This window comes from Bos mutus, chromosome 23 (assembly GCF_027580195.1).
Source record: "Bos mutus isolate GX-2022 chromosome 23, NWIPB_WYAK_1.1, whole genome shotgun sequence".
In the NCBI taxonomy this organism is placed as follows: Eukaryota; Metazoa; Chordata; class Mammalia; order Artiodactyla; family Bovidae; genus Bos; species Bos mutus.
Genome location: NC_091639.1, coordinates 31,490,737 through 31,516,159, shown reverse-complemented (window position 1 = coordinate 31,516,159; position 25,423 = coordinate 31,490,737). Strand labels below are relative to the sequence as shown.

Sequence of the window (25,423 nt, the reverse complement as noted above, 5' to 3'; positions counted from 1 at the left end):
CACAAGACACTTGGGTTCGATCCCTAAGTCAGGAACATTCCCAGGAGAAGGAAATGGCAACCCACTCCAGTTATTCCTGCTGGGAAAATCCCATGAACAGAGAAGGCTTGAGGGCTACAGTCCACTGGGTCGCCAAGAGTCGGACAGACGCATGACTAAGCAGACGCACGCACTTACGATTTAGACTTAAGTCTTCATTTTAGTCAACTTCTCAGCAGGATCTGAAACATCCTCCTCATTTGGCTACTAGCTCGTATGGATGGGCCACCTGGCTCTGCCCTTATGGCTTTAACCTGTGAATCTTAGGATACCTTCTGCAGCTACTCTCCAGTCCTCTCTCTGTCTTTTCTCTTCTCTTCCTAAGTGATCTCATACTATCTTATGACTTTAAATATCATTTATATGCCAATGACTCCAAAATTCTTATCTTTAGTGCCAATCTCTCTCATGAATTCAAGTCCTCTATTAAACTGCCTACTGCACTCCTTCACTTAACTGTCAACTACACTACTATACAAAGGTTCATATACTCAAACCTATGTTTTTTCTAGTAGTCATGTATGGATATGAGAGTAGGATCATAAAGAAGGCTGAGCACTGAGAACTGATGCTTTTGAATTGTGGTGTTGGAAAAGACTCTTGAGAGTCCCTTGGATGGCAAGGAGATCAAACTAGTCAATGCTAAAGGAAATCAACCCTGAATATTCACTGGAAGGACTGAAGCTGAAATTCCAATACTTTGGCCACCAGATATGAAGAGCTGATTCATTAGAAGACTCTGATGCTGGAAAAGATTGAAGGCAGGAGGAGAAGGAACAATAGAGGATGAGATGGTTGGATGGCATCACAGACTCAATAGACATGAGTTTGAGCAAGCTCTGGGAGAAGGTGAAGGAAAGGGAAGCCTGGCGTGCTGCAGTCACCAAGAGTTGGACACGACTGAGCGACTGAAGAGCAGCTACTTAACTTTAACACAATCAGTGAATTTAACATATAAATGCTAAATTTTGGCCCCAAACCACTATTCATCTAGCTGCTCAGACAAACATTCTAGACGTCACTTTGATTTCTTATCTTCACATCTAATAATCCTGTCTGTGAACAAGTCCTGCTGATGACACCTTCAAAATAAAGCCAGACTGGATCACTTTTCACCACCAGTGCGAGCTACCACAAACCACCTGAGAAGCTTCTTAAAACTAGTTAGTCTCCCTGCTTCCACTTTGAAACTCCTACAGCCAGCTGCTGCTGCTAAGTCACTTCAGTCGTGTCCGACTCTGTGTGATCCCATAGACGGCAGCCCACCAGGCTCCACCGTCTCTGGGATTCTCCAGGCCAGCTAGAGTGATCTTTTAAAAACCTTAAATCATCAAGAAAGGTCTGGGGATCCATTGTACAACAATGTACCTGTGATTAAAAATACTGTACTTCAAATTCAGAAATTGTTGGAATGATGAAACAATTAGTGAAATTACTTCCCTGGATAAAAATACTTTTGAAACCCATGTGCTTAGTTTCAAATTCTAGAAGATAAAAAAAATACCTGTAACTGAGAGCACAAATCCATTCCCTATTTATAAACTTCAGTAGTTTCCTATTAGACTTTGAACAAAATGCAACTCTTTAGCAAGATTTATCAAAGTAAATCAAACCTTTTAAAAGCTTCTGCCCTATACAAAGTTGAAAAGGGAAAGTGATACAGAGAAACACAATGCCTACAGAATCATGACCTTGCTTACATTTTACACCTCCTCATCTAGCATTTGACCCCACTTCCTCCACTCCAAACACCCTGAGATTTGTTTCTGAAACACATTTCAGTCTTAGGAACTTTATACCTCCTGATCACTGTGTCTGGAATGACCTTCTCCTAAAAGGCTATGGTTTTCCCAGTGGTTATATATGGATGTGAGAGTTGGACTGTGAAAAAAGCTGAGCGCAGAAGAATTGATGCTTTTGAACTGTGGTGTTGGAGAAGACTCTTGCAAGTCCCTTGGACTACAAGGAGGTCCAACCAGTCCATTCTGAAGGAGATCAGCCCTGGGATTTCTTTGGAAGGAATGATGCTAAAGCTGAAACTCCAGTACTTTGGGCACCTCATGCGAAGAGTTGACTCACTGGAAAAGACTCTGATGCTGGGAGGGATTGGGGGCAGGAGGAGAAGGGGATGACAGAGGATGAGATGGCTGGATGGCATCACTGACTTGATGGACGTGAGTCTGAGTGAACTCCGGGAGTTGGTGATGGACAGGGAGGCCTGGCGTGCTATGATTCATGGGGTCACAAAGAGTCGGACACAACTGAGCGACTAAACTGAAATGAACTGAAACTGCTGTATGGTACTCTATTTAACATTATGTACTTTTTTGCTCAAATTTCACCTCCCTCAAAGTAATATAACTTTCCCTTTCCCTTTCCTTATCCTTCATGATTTTCTTTATAGCAGTTAATATTAGCTATTCATTTATTGACATTACTTATTCATTTATTATCTTTCTTGAACACCAAAGAAATTATCTTTATTATTTATTCATTTATTATTTTATATTATTTATTCATGTATTATCTTTCTTGAATACCAAAATACAAGCTCTATGAGGGCAGAGGCTTTGTGTGCCATTATATCCCCAATGCCTGAAACAGCGCTTCTGCAAGTTTCATCAGTAAACCTTTGACGAATCAATGAATGATGGAATCCCTGTGAAGCCAACAATTCCATCCAGTCTAAGTCTACCTTGTTATACACAGCATAATTGAGGAGACCAGATTTTACTTATTTCAGAATCCACATAATTATACACTATTTTTAACAGAGTTCTACCTTAGGAGTAGCAATATAAAATTGCAGTAGTTGTAGAATATTTTACTCTTGGGCCTGATAAAACATTAAACCAGAAAGTATTCTAACATAACTGCCTGTCCCAGCCGTTTCAGCCAATTTTTGCACCTGGAACAGAAAGGGAAAAAAGCCAGGTGAACTTTCACTCAGTTACATGTAAGTGTGGTGCCTTTCTTTAATTTTATTGGGTTTCTGAATGAAGCAAGTGATTTGAATAAAAGTGGTGCCAATGAGCTTACAAAGTAGAAAAGTACAACATGCACTGTCTTAAAGCTTCTGTGAAAAAATGTAATTTGAAACTTTACTGTCCTGATTTAAAAAAGAAAAACTGAAATATTTCATTAAACATTCTGAAATATCTCTACACAGAGAATCAATATATTTATGGACATAATTTACTACTGCTCCAGTTTTCATTCAACATTAATGTATGCTAATATTCTGAATTAAAATTTTCAACCCATTTAAATCAATGGAAAACTATGTACTCCACAATGGTTACCGACTTCATTACTCATTTTTGTTTTATCTGACAAGGTCCTTTCATGTCACACGTATAAGAGTACAATTAAAGGGACTGGGCACCACTTTTCTAAGAACCTGGGTGATCTGGAGCTGAACTTGATAATCCTGAAAACACAACTTGAGAAATGTACTGAAATTCAACCCCTAAAATAATGTGAGAAATTTACTGGAAATTATCAAAAATTTAGAAATGGTAATAAAAATTCTTTCCTAGTTTTTTTCTGTATTTCTCTAGTCTTATCATTTCTGTTAACCAAAACATTACGAAGACCTCATTAAACACCTTTTTCCTGCATCAAAAATAGTGTCTATCAAATAGCAGACAATAAATAAATTTAAGTTATGAATATTAATTATATAATAAAGATGTGTTGTACTATGTATAAAAAATAGCTTATGAGACAGAGTTCCCCTTTCAAAGTTCTTCAGTTCAGTTCAGTTCAGTTGCTCAGTTGTGTCCGACTTTTTGCGATCCCATGAACCACAGCACGCCAGGCCTCCCTGTCCATCACCAACTCCCGGAGCAAAGTTCTTAGATTACCTAAAAACATAATTATTATTAACAATAAATCTAATTCAATTATGATTACCTCCTATGTTTGATTTTTACTTATAAGAAAAATCACAGTTCACTGAAAGATACATTTTGTTACTCAAACACTCTGAGATCTGTAGCAAATTAGGAATGACTTGAAATTTACTCTTTGTCCCTGACTTTGTAGATACTTAAGCAAATTAAATGTTCAAACTTATTTAAAATTTTCAACTTAACCAATAATATCATTCCCTACATTCATGAAATATATAAAAAACAAAATGAATAAATTTCATTATGTGCACTGACCACCTGGATTTCTGGTTTAACCATTGCTTACTACATAAATAAATTTTCCCCAATTTATATACATGTTTACTTAACTGCAGATAATTTGATACTAATCTTCTAGATCTTTAAACTTTATTACCAGAAAGATTGGAGTATTTAAAGCATCCTTAGGACTTCATAGGAAATAGTAAACATATAATATCACAAGGTCACTCATTCCCAAAATTAGAGACTATACAGCGTGGTAACTATAGTTAATAATACTGTATTGCAAGCTGGAAAGTTGCTAATAGAGGAGATCTTAAAAGTTCTCATCACGAGAAATAGAAAAAAAAATTGTTTTAACTATGTATGGTGACAAATGTTAACTGGACTTAACTGTAGTGATCATTTTGCTATTATTATGTTGTACATGTGAAGCTAATATAATGTATGCCAAATATACCTCAATAAAAAAATCAGAAACAACTCAATCTTGCTTCATTCCTGTCCAATGAATAATATCAAATCTTCAATGCTTACATAATTAAATGTAATTTGTTACCTCTATTGCCTAGGAACCAAACTCACATAAACAAAATCATCTCCTTGGACTTGAAGGAACTGTGTACATAGCAAAGCACTGGGGTCTTAAGAATTTTGGTTTTAAAATCCACCTAAGTTCCTCTCACCTTTAAAACTCTATCCTTCATTGAGTTTTGCTGTGGTCAAAACAGCCTCAGCAATTGAGTCATGTATATAACTAGGAAAAACTATCTCACTGGTGTTGGAAATAGGAGTTACTGATTTGTGAACAGGTGCACTGCTTAAAAACATGTTTTTTTATAATTCTAGTTCCAGAGCTATTAATAATTAAATAGTTCCAGAGCTATTAATAACTACATTTTGATATTTAAGATATCAGGAAGAGTGAACACTAGGTGTCAGTGTAAGAAATGGAAAAATATTTTTAAAAACTTGTTTCCAATCAGGTGTATAACAAAGAAATCAAAAACAGCTGTGACCACATTTACTTATAATTGCATAATTCATTTAACAAGCCAATCTTTCTTTCAAACAAAAATTCCTGTTCCAAAACTATCAAGAGTTTAATATCAGATTAAGCTGATTATTAGAAGTTACAAGTCTTTTTGTAACTTCAGTTACATAAAGCACAGAAAGTAATTTTACTTTTACGGATACATATTTTGAAAAATGGTGTTAAATACAGGTATAAGCCTAGAAGTATTATGTTGCACGATTTCAGTTGGTGGAAAAACTATTTTAAAAATAATAAAGCTGGATGATTAATTTTAAAATATTGAATTTTAACTTTTTCTCTGAAACCTCCTACATAAATGCCAAGGTGTTAGAAGGTAAAACGCATAAGGGTTGATTCACAGAAAACAGAACACGGGAAGGATGTTTGACTCTCCCCTAATCTTGGCACCTGGAGGTTATAACTTAACTCCGAAGGCAAATTTGTTGCTACTGTTTAGTCCCACAGTCGTGCCCTCCTCTTTTGAGACCCTGTGGGCTGTAGCCTGTCTGGCTCTTCCTGGCAAGAATGCTGGAGAGGGTTGCCATTTCCTTCTCCAGAGGATCTTCCCTACCCAGGGATTGAACCCACATCTCCTGCATTAGCAGGTAGATTCTTTACCACTGTGGTACCCAGGAAGCCCATGAATGCTAATACTGATAATAAAAATTGCATCTATTAACTCTAACAATATTTCAGATAAAAAGCTTTATATTTGGTAAAAAGCTTTATTTTCAGAGTAAAGACTTTCAAAACAGGTTTTGAAAGATCATTATTAGCAACAATAATAAATATAGTGCCTCATATTTTAAAAGGTATATTCATAGTAAATAACTGATTCTGGCCGAATAATAATTATATAATAAATTAGCACAGTGCTCATTTTGGGGCCTTGGACTTTCATTTCTGTCCTCTGAACCCTCTCTCACTGACCCATTTATGCATTTCTCTGCACTATCTCTCCAGCTCCATGGTACAACCTACTTCGTAAATCTTTCCATGTGTTTTTCAGGCACGTTGGGTAACTTTTTCATACAATATTTTGCAAGTTATTCATTTGTGGGAAAGGGAAAAAACTAAACATAGTAGTCACAATAAAATACAAAATGCTGGGACTTGAAAAAGCATTTAGGAGAGCATTCAAGGATTTGATGGAGAAAAATAAATGCTTTCAGTCAACATCATGCTCCTGTTTTTACTTCTAGTTAAGTTACGATTTCGAATTGCAGTCATTAGATGAGAAAGCATGAAGTTTATGGAAGTCTTCTATGCCCCAGGATTCAAACAAAGGCAATTTAGACCACTTTGTATCTAACAATTTCTTCTCAGGGATATAATGTTAGATGGGAATAGACAAGGAAGGAACAGGGAAATCCACATATAACAAATTATCAAAACTGATACCTAAGAATTTTAAGATATCTAAGCATACCAGAGTGAGAGGTAGGAGAAATCAAAACAGAAGAACTGTATGTAGTGTGATATTCAAAGTCAGGAAAGTGGCCCCAGAAATACATACAAGCTCTCTTTTGGCTCTTTAGTGTCTCTGCCTTCAACATTGTTATTCCAATTGTATAGATTTATGATTAAATTTATGGCTGGCATTAATGAAATCATGTTTTCATCAACAGTATCAAGAGCTAAATCATTTATATACATCATCTTATATAATGCCTATCAGGTAGGTACATTCCTACAGATGAGTAAACCAAGTTTCAGAAAGATTAATAATGCTCAAGGTTGCACAACTAGCAAGTTATGAAGCCAAAATTCAAACCCAGGGCTATGTCTCCAAAAGCTTTCCACTCTACCAGTATTTCCCAACTGAAGGTTCAAAAACTCTTGTGGGTTTTGCAAAAGTAACCAGGAGAGTCACACTTAGAACAGTGATTAGTAAGTGAGAATATGTCAAATTGGTACATCTGAATGTACTAAGAACTCATACTTCTATTAATTTTTTATTCAGATAAACACTGATATCCGTCATAACAGATTTGATTGATATTTTGTTTTGCATTTATTTATTCTTAAAGATATGGGATTTAATTTACAGACAAAATAGATTACTGTTTACAGATAGCAAATATAGTACAGAAACCTGTAACCATCCAACTCAGAGGTGGTAACATTCCTGCCTAAATATTAATATTTCAACATTCTCCAAACAAACACTTCTGGAAGTAGCATCTTGAGTCCTTCACTGTCCTATATAAAACAGCCTGGTTATTCTTCCACTTTCCTGACTGCTGCTTTCTAAAATTTTCAATGGCCCCAGCAACCAAGAGAGTTATATAAAAATTCCTCAGTTTGAAATTTAATGACCTTGAATATTTAGTCCCAACCTTCTTTTTCTTTTTTTTTTAAATTAATTTATTTTTTTTTTCCAACCTTCTTTTTCATTCCTTTCTCATTTCTTACACATTTAAGAAACATTTATATTCCAACTAAAAATCCACATAGCTTGATCAAGGAGATTTCATATAAACCAATGGCTAAATTTGAGTTCTGGGCAATTTATCTGACATTTAAAAATTGGAATCCTACTCCTGACAACATCTAGAACTTAGTTTCTTAAAGCCAATGATCAACAAGCAGCAAATGGTAAATTCCCAGAAAAGTTCACATTTTAAATATTTTTTTGAGTATGTTTTAATCTCTTCTTTCTTAACATTTAATTACCTTTGTCCAGAGATCTATCAAATGATGCCACTTTAATGTTATAAAATTATTCATTGTGCTGAGAATTTTTTACTGATTATAATGACCATTTCTCAGGTTGAAGAATGCTACTTTTTCTCTTTATAGATTTAAAATATGAGATATCTTTAATGGAGACTTGATACTAAAGTTTTATTTTCCACAAGAAAAGAAGACTCTGCTTTTTTATCTTGGGGCTCCTCTCTGCTAACCATTTCTTTTTGTTCACTATTCTCTGCAAACCTTCTGCAGAATATGAATCTATTCTGGAAACAATACTCTTCACTGCAGAGAATCACAGAATACTCAAAATTAGAAGGGACCTTAGAGATAGACAGTAAATTCAACCACTAAGTATCCATAAAAGAATCAGAATTTTTCATCGTCCCCAAACTCTCTGAAGACGAAATCATTTGAATTTCACATTTCCTACTTTATAACCTATGTGACTTTTGTCAAGTTGCTTAATCTTTCTGTTCTTCAGTTTCCATGCCTACAAAATGAAGATATTTTTTAACTCCCCAGGTTTACTGTAAATATTAAGTAAAATGTTGATTTTTAAGAGATGTCATTCTGTCAATGTGTGCACAGATTGAAACTTTAAAAAGAAAATATATTTTAAAAATTTCATTAAGGAATTGCTAAATCAAGGAATTCTTATACAAAGTTTTGGGGGGAAAGGTTTTCCATCTTTTAAGAAATCTATGCTATATTATACATAACTAGATTTCCAGATTAAAAAAAATAAACTTTTTGTATTGAGAGGCATCTTTCTAAGTGTATCACATGCTATCTTTACTTTCTAAAGAGTATTCTGAATGCATCAACTTTTTCTACTTGTTTCAAGCCTTCATTTTGAGTATTAATCATCACACTTGTTATATGTAAGAGTGGTTGTCTTTGCAACCAATGAACTTTATTAGGAGATATTAGGTATTTCAATACATACTTTCTGGAACATAATTTATAAACTGTATTCTTAGACCAATTAGATTCCTATAATTTTGTTTTTAAAGCAATCATTTTCTCTTAGCTCCGACACTTTCACAACCTCTTGCTGCTGCTTATCGGCACCTGTCTTAGTAACTACTTGCCTTGATCCTCACCATTTCTGCTGCATCTACTCTACTGGAAAAAAGAAAAATCGATAAACTTTTAGATTAAAACCACTAAAGATTCAGTGTGATTGATTTTAGTGAAGTGAAGTCAGATTTTTAGCTGGATTAGAAGTGCAAAGTCAGTAAGATTTTATTGATAATAACACATTATTTTCAAAATTAGCCTCAAAACATTCTTAATATGTTCTCTAAAGCCTTTTCGAATTGAAACATTTACTTGGAAGACCTTATTTCTCTTTCCATTCTTTTTAAAAATTTAAAATCAATTTTATATCAATCTTCAAACAGAACTAACATCTTTTGAGTTTCACATTATCTATGTGACTTAGAATCTCAACTTACTCTAGAGAAGTATCTAAAGATAGTGCATTCTTAAGAAACAGAATGTGATTTATAAATTCATCAAGAGACATAAAAATGACTAGAAACATGTGAAACTATCAGCATAAGCAAACTGCTCCCTATCACAATCAGTAAAATAATATCCCTAATAAAAATGAGGATGAATGTGAGTATCTGAAGGGATAAAAACATTTTAAAAAATGAACTATAATATATTTTTAAGTGTAGACTAATATATAATACTGGGATCTGAGAAATAAAGGTGTCTAATTCTATCTATATAACACATAAGGCAGAGTTAAATTGTGTTAAACTAAGTTAAAAAGCTATACAGAAATTATAATGTGATTTTTTTTAACCCTGGAAAATGGACTATATATTTACAACAAAATAATACATAAAAAAATTTTTAGGGCATTGGTTGGCACACAGTAGATGTTAACTAATTTTTATTTCCTTTTTCTCTGGGTAATTTTCCATTTATCAAGAGAAACAGCAACTCCATTAAAAGATCTAGGGTTACAAATAAATAAAAGACTTTCAAAGACCTTGGGAAAGATACTAGAGGATAGGATTTCTTGGTTCAGATACAGAAGAGAACACAAAATCTGATGGATGAGAATAGAGCAGCTGGGAGATATTTGCCAACGTAAAAGGCATTACAAGTAGAAACAGATACAGAAGGAGAGCTCACTGTCTGCTCATCTAGATGGGAGGTTAGTCAGTCACTCATCATACAGGCAAAGCTTATTCTTATCTAATTTACATAATTAAAGATTATTAGAATAACTCTGTGGAGAAGGCAATGGCACCCCACTCCAGTACTCCTGCCTGGAAAATCCCATGGATGGAGGAGCCTGGTGGACTGCAGTCCATGGGGTTGCTAAGAGTCAGACACGACTGAGCAACTTCACTTTCAGTTTTCATTTTCATGCACTGGAGAAGGAAATGGCAACAAACTCCAGTGTTCTTGCCTGGAGAATCCCAGGGACGGTGGAGCCTGGTGGGCTGCCGCCTATGGGGTCGCACAGAGTCAGACATGACTGAAGTGACTTAGCAGCAGAATAACTCTGAAAACCAATTCATATATTGAAACAAATTTCAACAGACTACATGGTTTACTAGTTGGCTGATAAATTTATATAGTGAAAATATAGTATGACTTTTAAATGGAATGCTAATAATTATATTCTATGTATAAAACAAAAAGACCTTTATGATATTTAACTGTGAGTAAATAGGGAATTAAAAGTAGCGATACAGTCATAAAAAAACATGTTTTTTTTTTAAAATGCACTCAAAATGGATACTATCAAAAGCATAGTATTGACAGCATAAAATATCAAGTCAGTCACACAATTTCTAGTTGGCACCAATCTGTACCTATTTTAATTCAGTGATGCAAATCAATCTGTAGAGAGGATATTTTATGAAGGGGCTGCCTGTGTTTGGTAAATCTGAAATTCTTGGAAACTATGCACTAGGCATTTAATAGGAATTTCAGCCAGAACTGAAACTTTAAGCACAGGTCAGAAATCCAAACTTGGCACAGGAGCCAAGTAGCCAAGTAGAGCTTTGCCTGAGTTAGATAATAGGATTCTAGCTGACCAGCAGGAAGTAAATGAAGAACACTAAAGGAAAAGCCTTGACACTCATGGAAAGGAGGCAAGGTACTGTTTTATAACTCTGCTAAGAAAACCATGTAATATGAAACGGTGCTTTAAACTTACTGGAACTGTAAACAGTGTATACTCTGAGATTCTCTTACCTTGAATTCAATAATTGACTATCAGCAGAATAATATTCTAGTAGTAGAATGAATACGTCAAGGCTGTATATGGTGACCCTGCTTATTTAACTTATATGCAGAGTACACCATGCAAAATGCTGGGCTAGATGAATCACAAGCTGGAATCAAGATTATGGGGAGAAATATCAACAACCTCAGATATGCAGATGACACCACCCTAATGGCAGAAAGCCAAGAGGAACTAAAGAGCCTCTTGATGAAGCTGAAAGAGGAGAGTGAAAAGCCTGGCTTAAAACTCAACATTCAAAAAACTAAGATCATGGCACCTGGTCCCGTCACTTCAGGGCAAACAGATGAGGCAACAATGGAAACAGTGACAGACTTTATTTTCTTGGGCTCCAAAAATCACTATGGGTGGTGACTGCAGCCATGAAATTAAAAGATGCTTGCTCCTTGGAAGAAAAGCTATGACAAATATAGACAGCGTATTAAAAAGCAGAGACATCACTTTGCCAACAAATGTCCAAATATTCATAGCTATGGTTTTTACAATAGTCATGTATGGATGTGAGAGCTGGACAGTAAAGAAGGCTGAGCGCTGAAGACTATGTTTTCGAACTGAGGTGTCAGAAAAGACTCTTGAGAGTCTCTTGGACAGGAAGGAAATGAAATCAGTCAATCCTAAAGGAAATTGACCCTGATTATTGAACTGACTATTATTGAATGATTTATTATTGAAAGGACTGAAGCTGAAATTCCAATACTTTAGTGACCTGATGAGAAGAGCCAACTCATTGGAAAAGACCTTGATGCTGGGAAAGATCGAGGGCAGGAGGAGAAGGGGACAACAGAGGATGAGATGGCTGGACGGCATCATCGACTCGATGGATTGAATCTGAGCAAGCTCCAGGAGATGGTGAAGGCCAGGGAAGCCCGGTGTGCTGCAGTCCATGTGGTGTCAAAGAGTAGGACACAATGGAACGACTGAACAACAACAAGTAGAATGAACATACTACAGCAGGAGAAAGGAGATATGCTGAGAGTAGAGAAAGGACTGGAAATTCTTTCCTTGTTGGTGCTCCTCTAGGTTATGCTACAGCAACTACCCGGGGGAACTGATGGGAAAGTATAGCTAAATAGGCAGTCCACTGAGAATATGCCCATTTTGTGTAGCAGATTAAATATCTGTCAACTGCAATACAAACGTTCTTTTTTTAAAAAGAGGAAATATAATACTATATCTGAAGGCATGAGGTAGTAATACATGAGAGAAAATGACTCATTAAATAGAAAACATTAAGAACAATCAGAAACAAGTATTGTTCAAAACAATTAGTAAATTTTCCACAGTACATTCTTTAAAAAGAAAACAAGGAGGAAGTCGATCACGTTTTCACGGCATACTGTGCTCTGTGTTGTGAGCCGCTCCGTGTGTACGAAGTCGATCACGTTTTCACGGCATACTGTGCTCTGTGTTGTGAGCCACTCCGTGTGTACGAAGTTGATCACATTTTCACAGCATACTGTGTTCTGTGTTGTGAGCCACTCCGTGTATACGTGTGCACGTTATGTGTGTCCCACAAAAGAGGTGTACTTTCAGAAAGTTTATGCTAAAGAAGTGGTACTTCATTTCCTCAACAGTAGAAACAGACAAATAAGCCAAGAATTTTTTTCCCAGAGGGTATTTGTGAACTTCTCTGTCCCATCCATGTAAACACAGATGGTGTTCCAGTGTGCTGAGCTACAGCTCCACACTGTGACTTAGCACAAAGTCTGAATGTTTAGTCAGCGAGAAGACTGTTTCCATTTTGTGATTCATTAGGTCCCCATGGTACCTCTACTTCCTTTATTTTATGCAATCACAAATTATATTAGTTTGTCTTATTTTGATAACCCTAATAATTGAAGTTCTGCACAGGAAACTCTTACTACTATTTTAAAACATACTCATAAACCATGGCTGAGGTGACGTAAGTGACAGCCCCACAGAAGTGGTGATGAGAACTGAACAAGTGCCCTGCATTTATCCTCCAGGAAGATAAAGTGTCCAGTGAAAAAGCATTACAAGTAAGTGGAGTCGGGAAGGCACGACTCGGTGAATGCTAATACAGATGGGAGATGTAAGCAATCACTTTGGACACACACAAATTTGCTATTAGTTTTTGTAACTAAAGACCTTTAGAATAACCCTGAGAAACTGGTTCTGATATGAAAACACAGTACAACAGACGGAAGAGCTTACTAGTTGCCTGGTAGATTATATAGTGGAAATCCAATGTGATTTTGAAGTGGAATGGTAGATAGTTATACTTTATGCATAAAATGAAAAGGGTCCCCTGATATTTAACTTTTAATGAATTAAAAAAAATGAAAGCAGCTACATAGTCATCAGACATCATGACAGTTTGGGAACTTGAAAAAATGTTATTATTGACAGCAATCATAAGAGCAAGTCTGTCGCACAATTTCAAGTTGGCATAAATCTCTACCTACTTCAAACAGAAGTGTAGCTCACCCTGTGGAGTGGGAGAAGATGGAAGATTAGGATATGAAAATGTCTGCATCTTTCTGGAAAATCTAGAAGAACATTTCAATGAATTTTTCAATTCATTTCTAATCTAAATCCTGATATTAAACAGCCCTGTTACCTTATCATATCCATTATAGTAGCAACCATTTACTATTACTAACTTACAGAAAGTTAGTAATAGGAATAATAAAATTACGAACACCACTGAGTGACTAAGCACACATGTATAAAATCTATAACTAATTGAGAAACTACTGCACAGCACAGGGAGCTCTGCTCTCTGCTGTGACCTAAACCAGGAGGAAATCTAACAAAGAGTGGGCGTATGGATACTGTAGGACTGATTCACTTTGCTGTACAGCAAGAAACTAACAAAACACTGTAAAGCGACTGTGTGTGCGCGCGCGTGTGATCAGTCGTGTCTGACTCTTTGAGATCCATGGGCTGTAGCCTGCCAGGCTCCTCTGTCAATGTGATTTTCCAGACAAGAATACTGGAGGGGGTTGCATTTCCTATTCCAGGGGATCTTCCGGACTCAGGGATCAAACCCACATCCTCTTGAATCTCCTGCATTGGGAGGCGGGTTCTTTACGACTGTGCCATTCCATTCCAATAAAAATTAATAGCGAAAAATCCTGTGGCTTTAATAATCTAACATGCTCTCGAATATAGTCAGAAGTTGTATACAGATTTTAAACTATATGTTTTGGATTTTCTTCCCCTTTAAGTTTCAGGTATGACCTAAATCAAATCCCTTACGATTATACCATGGAAGTGACAAATAGATTCAACGGATTAGATCTGACAAATAGATTCAACGGATTAGATCTGATAGAGTGCCTGAAGAACTATGGACAGAGGTTCGTGACGGAGGCAGTGATCAAGACCATCCCCGAGAAAAAAATGCAAAAAGGCAAAACAGTTGTCTGATGAGGCCTTACAAATAGCTGAGAAAAGAAGAGAAGTTAAAGGCAAAAGAGAAAATGAAAGATATACCCATTTGAACGCAGAGGTCCAAAGAATAGCAAGGAGAGATAATAAAGCCTTCCTCAGTGATCAATGCAAAGAAATAGAGGAAAACAACAGAATGGGAAAGACTAGACATCTCTTCAAGAAAATTAGAGATACCAAGGGAACATTTCATGCAAAGATGGGCACAGTAAAGGACATAAATGGTATGGACCTAACAAAACCAGAAGATATTAAGAAGAGTGGCAAGAATACATAGAACTATACAAAAAAGATCTTCACAACCCAGAAAACCATGATGGTGTGATTACTCACCTAGAGCCAGAAATCCTGGAATGTGAAGTCAAGTGGGCCTTAGGAAGCATTACTACAAACAAAGCTAGTGGATGTGGATCAGAGAAGGCAATGGCAACCCACTCCAGTGTTCTTGCCTGGAGAATCCCAGGGACGGGGAGCCTGGTGGGCTGCTGTCTATGGGGTCACACAGAGTGGGATACGACTGAAGCGACTTAGCAGCAGCAGCAGTAGTGGAGATGATGGAATTCCAGTTGACCTATTTCAAATCCTAAAAGATGAAGCTGTGAAAGTGCCGCACTCAATATGCCAGCTAATCTGGAAAACTCAGCAGTGGCCACAGGACTGGAAAAGGTCAGCTTTCATCCCAATCCCAAAGAAAGGCAATGCCAAAGAATGTTCAAACTACCACACAATTGCACTCATCTCACATGCTAGCAAAGTAACGCTCAAAATTCTTCAACCTAGGCTTCAACAGTATGTGAACCGTGAACTTCCAGATGTTCAAGCTGGATTTAGAAAGGCAGAGGAACCAGAGATCAAAGCGCCAACATCCACTAGATCATCAAAAAAGCAAGAGAGTTCCAGAAAAACATCTGCTTTATTGACTACACCAAAGCCTTTGACTGTGTGGATCACAACAAACTGTGGAAAATTCTTAAAGAGATGGGAATACCAAACCATCTGACTTGCCTCCTGAGAAATCTGTATGCAGGTCAAGAAGTAACAGTTAATACTGGACATGGACAACAGACTGGTTCCAAATTGGGAAAGGAGTGTGTCAAGGGTGTATATTGTTACCCTGCTTATTAAACTTATATGCAGAGTACATCATGTGAAATGCCGGGCTGGATGAAGCACAAACTAGAATTAAGTTTGCAGGGAGAAATATTAATGACTTCAGATATGCAGATGACAACACCCTTATGGCAGAAAGCAAAGAAGAACTAAAGAGCATCTTGATGAAAATTAAAGAGGAGAGTGCAAAAGTTGGCTTAAAACTCAATATTCAGAAAACTAAGATCATGGCATCTGGTCCCATCACTTCATGGCAAATAGATAGGGAAACAATGGAAACAGTGACAGACTTTATTTTGGGGGGCTCCAAAATCACTGCAGACCATGACTGCTGCCATGAAATTAAAAGACGCTTGCTTGTTGGAAGAAAATTATGACCAATCTAGACAGCATGTTAAAAAGCAGAGACATTACTTTGCCAACAAAGGTCCATCTAGTCAAAGCTATGATTTTTCCAGTACTCATGTATGGATGTGACAGATGGACTATAATGAAAACTGAGCACCAAAGAATTGATGCTTTTGAACTGTAGTGTTGAGAATCCCTTGGACTGCAAGGAGATCCAACCAGTCAATCCTAAAGGAAATCAGTCCTGAATATTCACTAGAACGACTGATGCTGAAGCTGAAACTCCAATACTTTGGCCACCTGATTTGCAGAACCGATTCATTGGAAAAGACCCTGATGCTGGGAAAGATTGAAGGCAGGAGGAAAAGGGGATGACAGAGGATGAGATGGTTGGATGGCATCACTGACTCAATGGACATGAGTTTGAGTAGGCTCCAGGAGTTGGTGATGGACAGGGAAGCCTGGTGTGCTGCAGTCCATGGGGATGCAAAGAGTCAGATAGGACTAAGCAACTGAACTGAACTGAAAGTTTCAGATTAAGGCATTAAGTAAGGGCCTTCAGGAAAGGAGAACAAGTTTCTTCTGGTTTCTTCTATATTATGTATTACCTTTGACAGTACACTATCAAAGCATTTTGATAGATCACTCTTGCATTAACAATGCTAAGTCATGGGAGAAAAAAAGCATATAACATAAAAAACTTCTTTATTATTTTTGTCTATGAACATCAGAGATGTATATAATACTGTTCTCACAGTTTTTCAAAAAAAATTCCTTTAAAAAATGTCATTTTCTTCCAAAATTAAAAAGTATGTTTTTCCTTTTGAAAAACTGAAACTGGAGATGGGGAATATGACAACAATATGTTGTATAACTCCATCAATGCTGAATACTTTTCTGGTTAAGTATTTTCTGGTTTTCACTGGTTAAAAAGCAGTCTGTGAAAAGACTTCAGGTAGCAGTGGCTCCTAAGCTCAGATTTCCATTTCAAAATTCATACCTATGTTGTCAAACATTTCAATTTTAATGTTTCAAGAGAAGCCAGAAATCCTAAGTTTTTGTATAAAGGTGATCTAATTTTAAAATGTTGGCAACTAAATTTGTATCTTAATATACTGCAAATGAAATTTGTAGATTCTACCCTACATCTTTGTATAGCTCAAGAGTTTATTACCTCTATCCTGATGCTTACTTTCCTGAGTTAGGTTTAATAAATATATGTTGACTCTTATGAAAGATTTAAAGTATGTTTTTTATAGAGATGAGTATATACAAAAGCATGAAGAACTCTAGACTAGAGTTGTGCAAACTTGTATCTATGTGAATACTACCATTATCAGTTATGATAATATTTTAAAAATTAGTTTATTTTTAAAATAAAAAAACATCAGTTTATTTAAACTAAAACAAAAACTGTTCATTCCATTCCACTCCCTGACACTGTCAGCCACCAATCTGTTTCTCTGTATCTATGAGCTTGATTTATTTTTATTTTAGATTCCAGCTAGGAGAGAGCTCTTATAGTACTTGTCTTTCTCTGTCTGCCTTATTTCACTTAGCATAACAACCATGGGGTCCATTAATAGTACTGCAAATGACAAGATTTCATTATTTTTTGTGGCTCAATAATATTCCATTGTGTAGCTAAACAATTTCTTTACACATTCATCCACCTATGAATACACACCTTGTTTCCATATCCTGGCTACTACAAATAAACTTGGATGTGCATATGTCTTTTTGAGTTAGTGTTTTCAGTCCTTGGATAAATACCCAGAACTGGAATTGCTGGATGATATGGTATTTCTGTTTTAAATTTTCTGAGTAACCTCCACACTGTTTTCCATAGTGGCTGCACCAAGTTACAGTCCCACCAACAACGCACAAGGCTTCCCTTTTCTCCACCTCCTCATCAACATTTGTTGTTTACAGTCTTTTTGACAACAGCCATTCTAACAGCTATAAGGTGATATGTCATTGCTTTAGATTTGCATTGCCCTGATGGTTAATAATGGTGAGCATCTTTTCAGGTACATGTTGGCCATTTTGATGTCTTCTTTGGAAAAATGTCTATTTAGATTTCTTCCCATTTTATTAATTGGATTGTTTTTTTTTTCTTTTGCCACTGAATTGCATAAGTTTTTTATATTTTTTGAATATTAGTCCCTTATTAGATATATGATTTGCAAACATTTTCTCCCATTTAGTAGGTTATCTTTTCATTTTATTGAGAGTTTCCTTTCCTGTGCACAAGCTTTTTAGTTTGATGTAGTCCCACTTGCCTTTATTTTTACTTTTGTTGTCAGATTAAAAAGATCATCACCAAGACCTATGTCAAGGTTTTGGTCTGTTTTCTTCTAGGCATTTCATGGTTTCAGGTCTTTCATTAATTCTTTAATCCATTTTGAGTTAACTTTTATGTATAGTATAAGAGCATCCAATTTCATTCTTTTGCATGCAGCTCTCCAATTTTGGCTTTTTGTTAGTTTGTTTTCATCACTAAGTTGTGCCCAACTCTTGCAACTCCATGGACTATAGCCCGCCAGGCTCCTCTATCCATGGGATTTTCCAGGCAAGAATACTGGAGTGGGTTGTCATTTCCTTCTCTAAGGGATCTTCCTGACCCAGGGATCAAACTCGAGGCTGCTGCACGTCTCCTGTACTGCAGGCAGATTCTTTACCACTGAGCCACCAGAGAAGCCCCAAAGAAAACAAACAAAAACTCCAATTTTGTTTACTTTTCTTGTACATTAATTGACTATGTACATGTAGAATATTTCAGGGCTCTAATTCTGTTCCACTGATCTGTGTCTGTTTTATGTCAATACCTGGGTAGGGCTATTATGAAAAAGGTATGAAATAACAAGTGCTGGTGAGGATGTGGAGAAAAGGGAACCCAGTACTTTAAATCTGTTGTGCTATTTCCTCCTAGTCTTTGTATTTTCATAAAAATTCTGTGGTCCTTCAAATCATTGTTCCTCTATAGTAATAAATCTGGGTGCTTTTAAGATTTATATTATTTCTCTCATAGTCAGCAGTTTGAACATTCAATCTTTGGGCTTATCCATTTTCGGAGTTTGCTCAGCTCCTTGAGACTACAGATTTATGTATTTCAGTAAATTCCAGATGCTTTCAGCCATTATGTAATTATAGATAAAGCCTATTTCCAATAGCAAATAAGAAGATTAAATACTTAGGAATATATCTAATAAGAAATACATGAAGCCTATAGAAGAAAACTATCAAAACACTCATGAAAGACACAAAAATAGCCTTGGCAAAATGTAGACATTCCCTTTCCTTAGAATGAGTCAACATTAAGATACAGTTCTCTTTAACTTGATTTAAAAGTTCACACAATCTCTATAACAATACCAACAAGCTATTTTACAGAGCTAGAAATTTTAAAACTGAAGTTCATATGGAAAAATAAACATATAAGAATAAACAAGAACATACTGAGGTAACATTAAAAGGGGTGTCTAGTCATGAGAATCTTTAAGATATACCACAAAACTTCTACAATTAAAAATGTTTATTAGCACATGCACAGACAAATAAGCCACTGGTATGGCTCAGTTGGTAAAGAATCTGCCTGCAGTGCAGGAGATCTGGGTTCGATTGCTGGGCAGGGAAGATCCCCTGGAAAAGGAAATAGCAACCCACTCCAGTATTCTTGCCTGGAGAATCCCATAGACAGAGGCGCCAGGTGGGCTGCAGTCCATGGGGTCGCAAAGAGTCGGGCATGACTGAGCTACTAACACTTCAACACACAGAACATGAAATCAGAAATAGACCCCAATATACATGCCAATCTAATAAAGACAGTTCAGTTCAGTTCAGTTCAGTCGCTTAGTCGTGTCCGACTCTTTGCGACCCCATGAATCGCAGCATGCCAGGCCTCCCTGTCCATCACCAACTCCTGGAGTTCACTCAGACTCACCTCCATCGAGTCAGTGATGCCATCCAGCCATCTCATCCTCTGTCGTCCCCTTCTCCTCCTGCCCCCAATCCCTCCCAGCATCAGAGTCTTTTCCAGTGAGTCAACTCTTCACATGAGGTGGACAAAGTACTGGAGTTTCAGCTTTAGCATCATTCCTTCCAAAGAAATCCCAGGGCTGATCTCCTTCAGAATGGACTGGTTGGATCTCCTTGCAGTCCAAGGGACTCTCAAGAGTCTTCTCCAACACCACAGTTCAAAAGCATCAATTTTCGGTGCTCAGCCTTCTTCACAGTGCAACTCTCACATCCATACATGACTACAGGAAAAATCATAGCCTTGACTAGACGGACCTTTGTTGGCAAAGTAATGTCTCTGCTTTTGAATATGCTATCTAGGTTGGTCATAACTTTTCCTTCCAAGGAGTAAGCATCTTTTAATTTCATGGCTGCAATCACCATGTGCAGTGATTTTGGAGCCCCAAAAAATAAAGTCTGCCACTGTTTCCCCATCTATTTCCCATGAAGTGATGGGACCGGATGCCATGATCTTCTTTTTCTGAATGTTGAGCTTTAAGCCAACTTTTTCACTCTCCACTTTTGCTTTCATCAAGAGGCTTTTTAGTTTCTCTTCACTTTCTGCCAGAAGGGTGGTGTCATCTGCATATCTGAGGTTATTAATATTTCTCCCGGAAATCTTGATTCCAGCTTGTGTTTCTTCCAGTCCAGCGTTTCTCATGATGTACTCTACATATAAGTTAAATAAGCAGGGTGACAATATACAGCCTTGATGTACTCCTTTTCCTATTTGGAACCAATCTGTTGTTCCATGTCCAGTTCTAGACAGAGGCATTTCAGATCACAAAAGTAGGTACTTTCTAATAAATGATGGTTAGGAAACTAAATGTTAAAAATGAAACCACACAGGTACTACAAGACAGTATGGATGAATTTCTCTTTAAACTCAGCATAAGAAAGATGTCACTAACTATAATTCAAAATACAAAGGAAATAAAAGATTGATGCATTTGACTAAATTAAAATAAAAATACTTTATGCCCCCCAAAAACATGTTTTATGTTTTTTGTCATAAAAACAAAGTCAAAAGAAAACTACACAGCAGAAGAATATACCTGTAGCATATGCCCCAAGCAAAGGACTGACATGCATAACATTTATGAGATACGGGACCAAAGATTTGATAGGAAAATGAGGAGAGGACGTGAAATCAATTCTAATGGCCAATGCTGGAACGAACTGAGCAATAAAAATAAATTAAAATATTACATAATGATTATAAGAGTAAAACTTAAATATACATTAGTCCATACATATGTACATTAAACATTTATTAAGTAATGGTGATAAAGGATAGCTATTCCTTTCAGAACAATTGCAACTTAAAAAGATAAAAGGAAAGAAGGAAAAGAAAAGAATATACTCACTGATGAATGTTAAATAAGCAATTTTTTTCAGAGAAAGAGTATTTGCATAGTCACAAAATATCTCCCACAAGACACTTATTAACAAAAAAAGGAAAAAAAAAAAAGTAACCTCATCATAGCGGAACAACTCAGCATATAACACCTTATCCAAGTTATCAAGGTTAAAATTGTAAAAAAACATCAACAACATGAATCCATTAACATGATACACAGAGAAGTCCATCATTTCTGTGGTATTACCACCAAAAAGGCACAGTCACATTCTAACCTTAAGAAAGTATCAGAACAATTGATAAAGAAGAGCATTCTACAAAATAACTGTTCTGCAATTTTCAAAAATATATATGTCACGAAATACTCTAAGAAAAGACCGACCACAGACAGAAGACCACAAAGACCCAACAGATCACTGCAGTGAGTTACCCTGGACTGGATCCTGGAACAGAAAAGGGCCATTAATGGGAAAACTGAATAAGGCTGGTATTTTTATTACAGTATGATACCAATGTTATTCCTGGTTTTGAGAACTGTAGTACAGTTATGCAAGTTGTTAACAGAGGAAGCTGAATGCTACCTGAGAATTACCTGTACTATTTGTGCAATTCTTCATATATCTCAAATACAGAGAGAAAGATCATTTTTAAGTTCTTAAAAAACTATACTGATATAATGATTTAAAAACAGACCAGCGTTATCAGGAGTGGGAGAAAAGACTGATGACACAGGGGTACAAAGAAATGTTTCTGGATGATGGAAATATTTCTATATAATGACTGCACTGCTAGTCACATGACAATCAATACTCAGTTGACAAAACTCATTGAATCATGCATTGGTGAAATTTTGTTACATGAAAATTATATCTCAATAGAGATGACAAGAAAGAATTTGAAATATTTTTTTAAAAAAGATATTTAAAAAAATGTTGGGTTGCAATGCCAGTATAAGCAGAACACAGAGCAGAGCTACCAAGTAAGAGTACATGCTCTTACCAGATTAATTAACTGTGTGTGCACTACATCTTCTACCAAAACTGCTGTTTCATGAAGAGGCCTCCGAGCATCACCTAAAGAAAACCTGCAAAGAAAATCAATATGCCAAACATTAAGAACTGTAAAACTGAAAAATATCAATTATAATACTCTGCTTAATAAAGTACAGATTGGTCTCTCAAATGACAGAGTAGGCATATAATTTTCTATGACAAAGAACTGCAACTTTCCTACGTAAGCTGAAACTTCCAGAGAAAAGAACAGTGTCATCAATGTTATTTCTTGATTCGTGTGGGCATCTTTGAGGGCGTTTACTATTTCAAAATGTAAAATTTTAACAACCAATTCATTATATTGGTAACCAGAAAATCATGTTACCATACTCAAATAACCAACACAGTTGGCCCTTCATATCTTCATGTTCTGTATCCTCAACTAAACATGAATCAAAAATACTTGAATTTAAAGAAACAATTCCAAAAAGTTCCAAATAGCAAAGCTTGATTTTGCCATGTATTGGCAACTATTCACATATCATTTACACTGTATTTACAATTATTTACATGACATCTACTTTGTACTAGGTATTGTAAGTAATCTAGAGATGATTCAAAGTATACAGGAAGATATCTCAGGTTAAATGGAACTCGTTATTGTTAACAAGGGCTTCTCAAGTGGAACAGTTGGTAAAGAACCTGCCTGCGGGTGTAAGAGATGCAGGATTGATACCTGAGTTGGGAAAATCCCCTGGAGTAGGAAATGGCAACCTATCCCAGTATTCTTGCCTGGAAAATTCCATGGACAGAGGAGCCTCGGGAGTTACAGTCCATGGGGGTCTCTAAGAGTCGGACGTGTCTGAACACACGTGAGCGCGTGCACACACACATACACACACGTTCTTAACATGTTCCCCACCATTATGGAACAGATGGTCTGACGGAATGATGAAATGACCTTTTGAAGGCTGAGCGACAGTGCCAGTAAGGTGGTAACACCTTGTAGAGCAGGGGTAAGGTTTTCCAGAAGACTATACAGCCTATGAATCAGCATCCAATACATGGTGTGGTTTCTCCCACGCACAGAATTCACAGGTCTAGGAATTAAGGGATGGAAAGGGAGAGGCACCACTCATCGTTACTTCTAAAGACCCACTAGCAAAATTGTTGCTTCCTGTTCCCATGGTCTTATGAGTTGCTAGCCTAGAGGTCTTAATTCCAGAGGGAGGAACGCTTTCACATTTATTCCATTGACACAACAATTATTCCATTGAATGAAACTTAAGACTGCAGCTGAGTCACCCTGGGTTCCACATGCTTCTGAATCAACAGGCAAAGAAGGAGTTACTGGGTCGGCAGGGGTGAGCGATACTGACTCCCCAGTGGAAACTCTACTGGTACTCCACAGTGGAGGTAAGAAAGAGTATGTCTGGAATACAGGAGATCATTCAGGGTGTCTCATAGAATTTCCATGCCCTGTGATTAATGTCAATGGAAAACTACAACCCAATCCTGGAAGGGCTACTAATACCTCAGATCCTCCAAAAATGACGGTTTGGGTCTGTCCACCAGTTAAAGAACCACAACCAGCTGAGGTGCTTGCTAAAGGCAGGGGAATACGGAATAGGAAGTGGGAGAACGTAGTCATTAATGCAAGCTACAGTCATCTAACCAGTTACATAAAGGGCATTGTAATGGTCATTTTGTTATGAATACTTTTTTGTGTGTGAATACTTCTTTGTGGGGTTGTTAGGGAAATATCTTGTTTCCTTCCCTCTCTTACTCCCTCATCATGTAACATAAAATGTGTTGGACTTACAGCATTTATATCATAGTATTTAAGCTAGGAATATTAAGGAGAAGTATAAATGTCACTCATGGACTTAACCTCATCTTCTAGGAAAGGGGTTAGTGCAATTTCAACTGTGTGCTGGATAACTGTATCATCTTAGGCACAATTGTGACCCTGTTACTATCTTTATTTGGAGACTAAGTATATTTTAAGGAGATATGGGTACCAAGTTGATACGGGTGATGGTTAATTTTACGTTTCAGTGTAACTGGACCATTAAGTGCCCAGATATTTGGTTAACATTCGTTTGATATGTATTTGAAGTTATTTATGCATGAGGTTAATTAACATATGAGTCAGTAAACTGAGTAAGGCAGATAGCTTCTCCAATGTGGGCAGGCATCATCCAATCTGTTGAAGGCCTGAATACAACAAGAGAGGAGTAAAGAAGAGTTCAACTTCTCTGCCTTCAAGCTGAGACACTGGTCTTTGACTGCCTTTGAACACATTTTGGGACACCATCAGTTCTACTGTTTCTCAGGTTTTTATACTGCAGTTTTACCCTCCCCTCATCACATTCTTCCCCAGCGGCTTAGATGGTAAAAAATCTGCCTGCAATGTAGGAGACTCAGGTTCATTAGATCCCTAGGTCAGGAAGATCCCCTGGAGAAGGGAACAGCTACCCACTCCAGTATTCTTGCCTGGAGAATTCCATGGACAGAGGAGCGTGGCAGGCTATAGTCCATGGGGTCGCAAAGAGTGGGACACAACTTAGTGACTAACACTTTCACACTTTCATCACATTTTTTATTTCACAGTATACATTTTTTTACTTTGTGTATCATTAACAAATTATTGTAGTTATTATTTCTACTACTTTGGTCTTATAACCTTCATACTAGATGTATAACTGATTTACCCACCATTAAAACATTTGTGTATTCTGAATTTAACCAGTAGAATTTGTACTTTTATATATTTTACTACTACTAACTAGTATCCTTTCATTTACTATCAATGAAGTTGCTTTAACATTTCTTATAGGCTAGTCTAGTGGTTATGAACTCCTTCAACTTTTACTTCCCTGGAAATTCTTCATCTTTCCTTCAATTCTGAAGGATTACTTTGTTGAGCAGACTTCTTTTGGTTGTCAGGAAAACAAGAGTAAACCACAAATTTATTAATACAATTAACTACATAAAATC

At 36.7% G+C, this 25,423-nt stretch overlaps 1 protein-coding gene across 9 annotated transcripts in view; it reads right to left on the bottom strand.

Moving 5' to 3' along the window:
• Positions 1-25,423, bottom strand: part of SUPT3H (SPT3 homolog, SAGA and STAGA complex component) — a 414,689-nt gene that overhangs the window by 187,408 nt on the left and 201,858 nt on the right. For 8 of the 9 annotated variants that reach the window (XM_070361261.1, XM_070361256.1, XM_070361257.1 and 5 more), the window contains one exon: positions 22,431-22,515. The exons of the other annotated variant lie outside the window; for it this stretch is intronic. In XM_070361261.1, the coding sequence (XP_070217362.1) occupies positions 22,431-22,515 (85 nt within the window). The remainder of the gene's footprint in view (positions 1-22,430; positions 22,516-25,423) is intronic. 9 annotated transcript variants of the gene reach the window in all.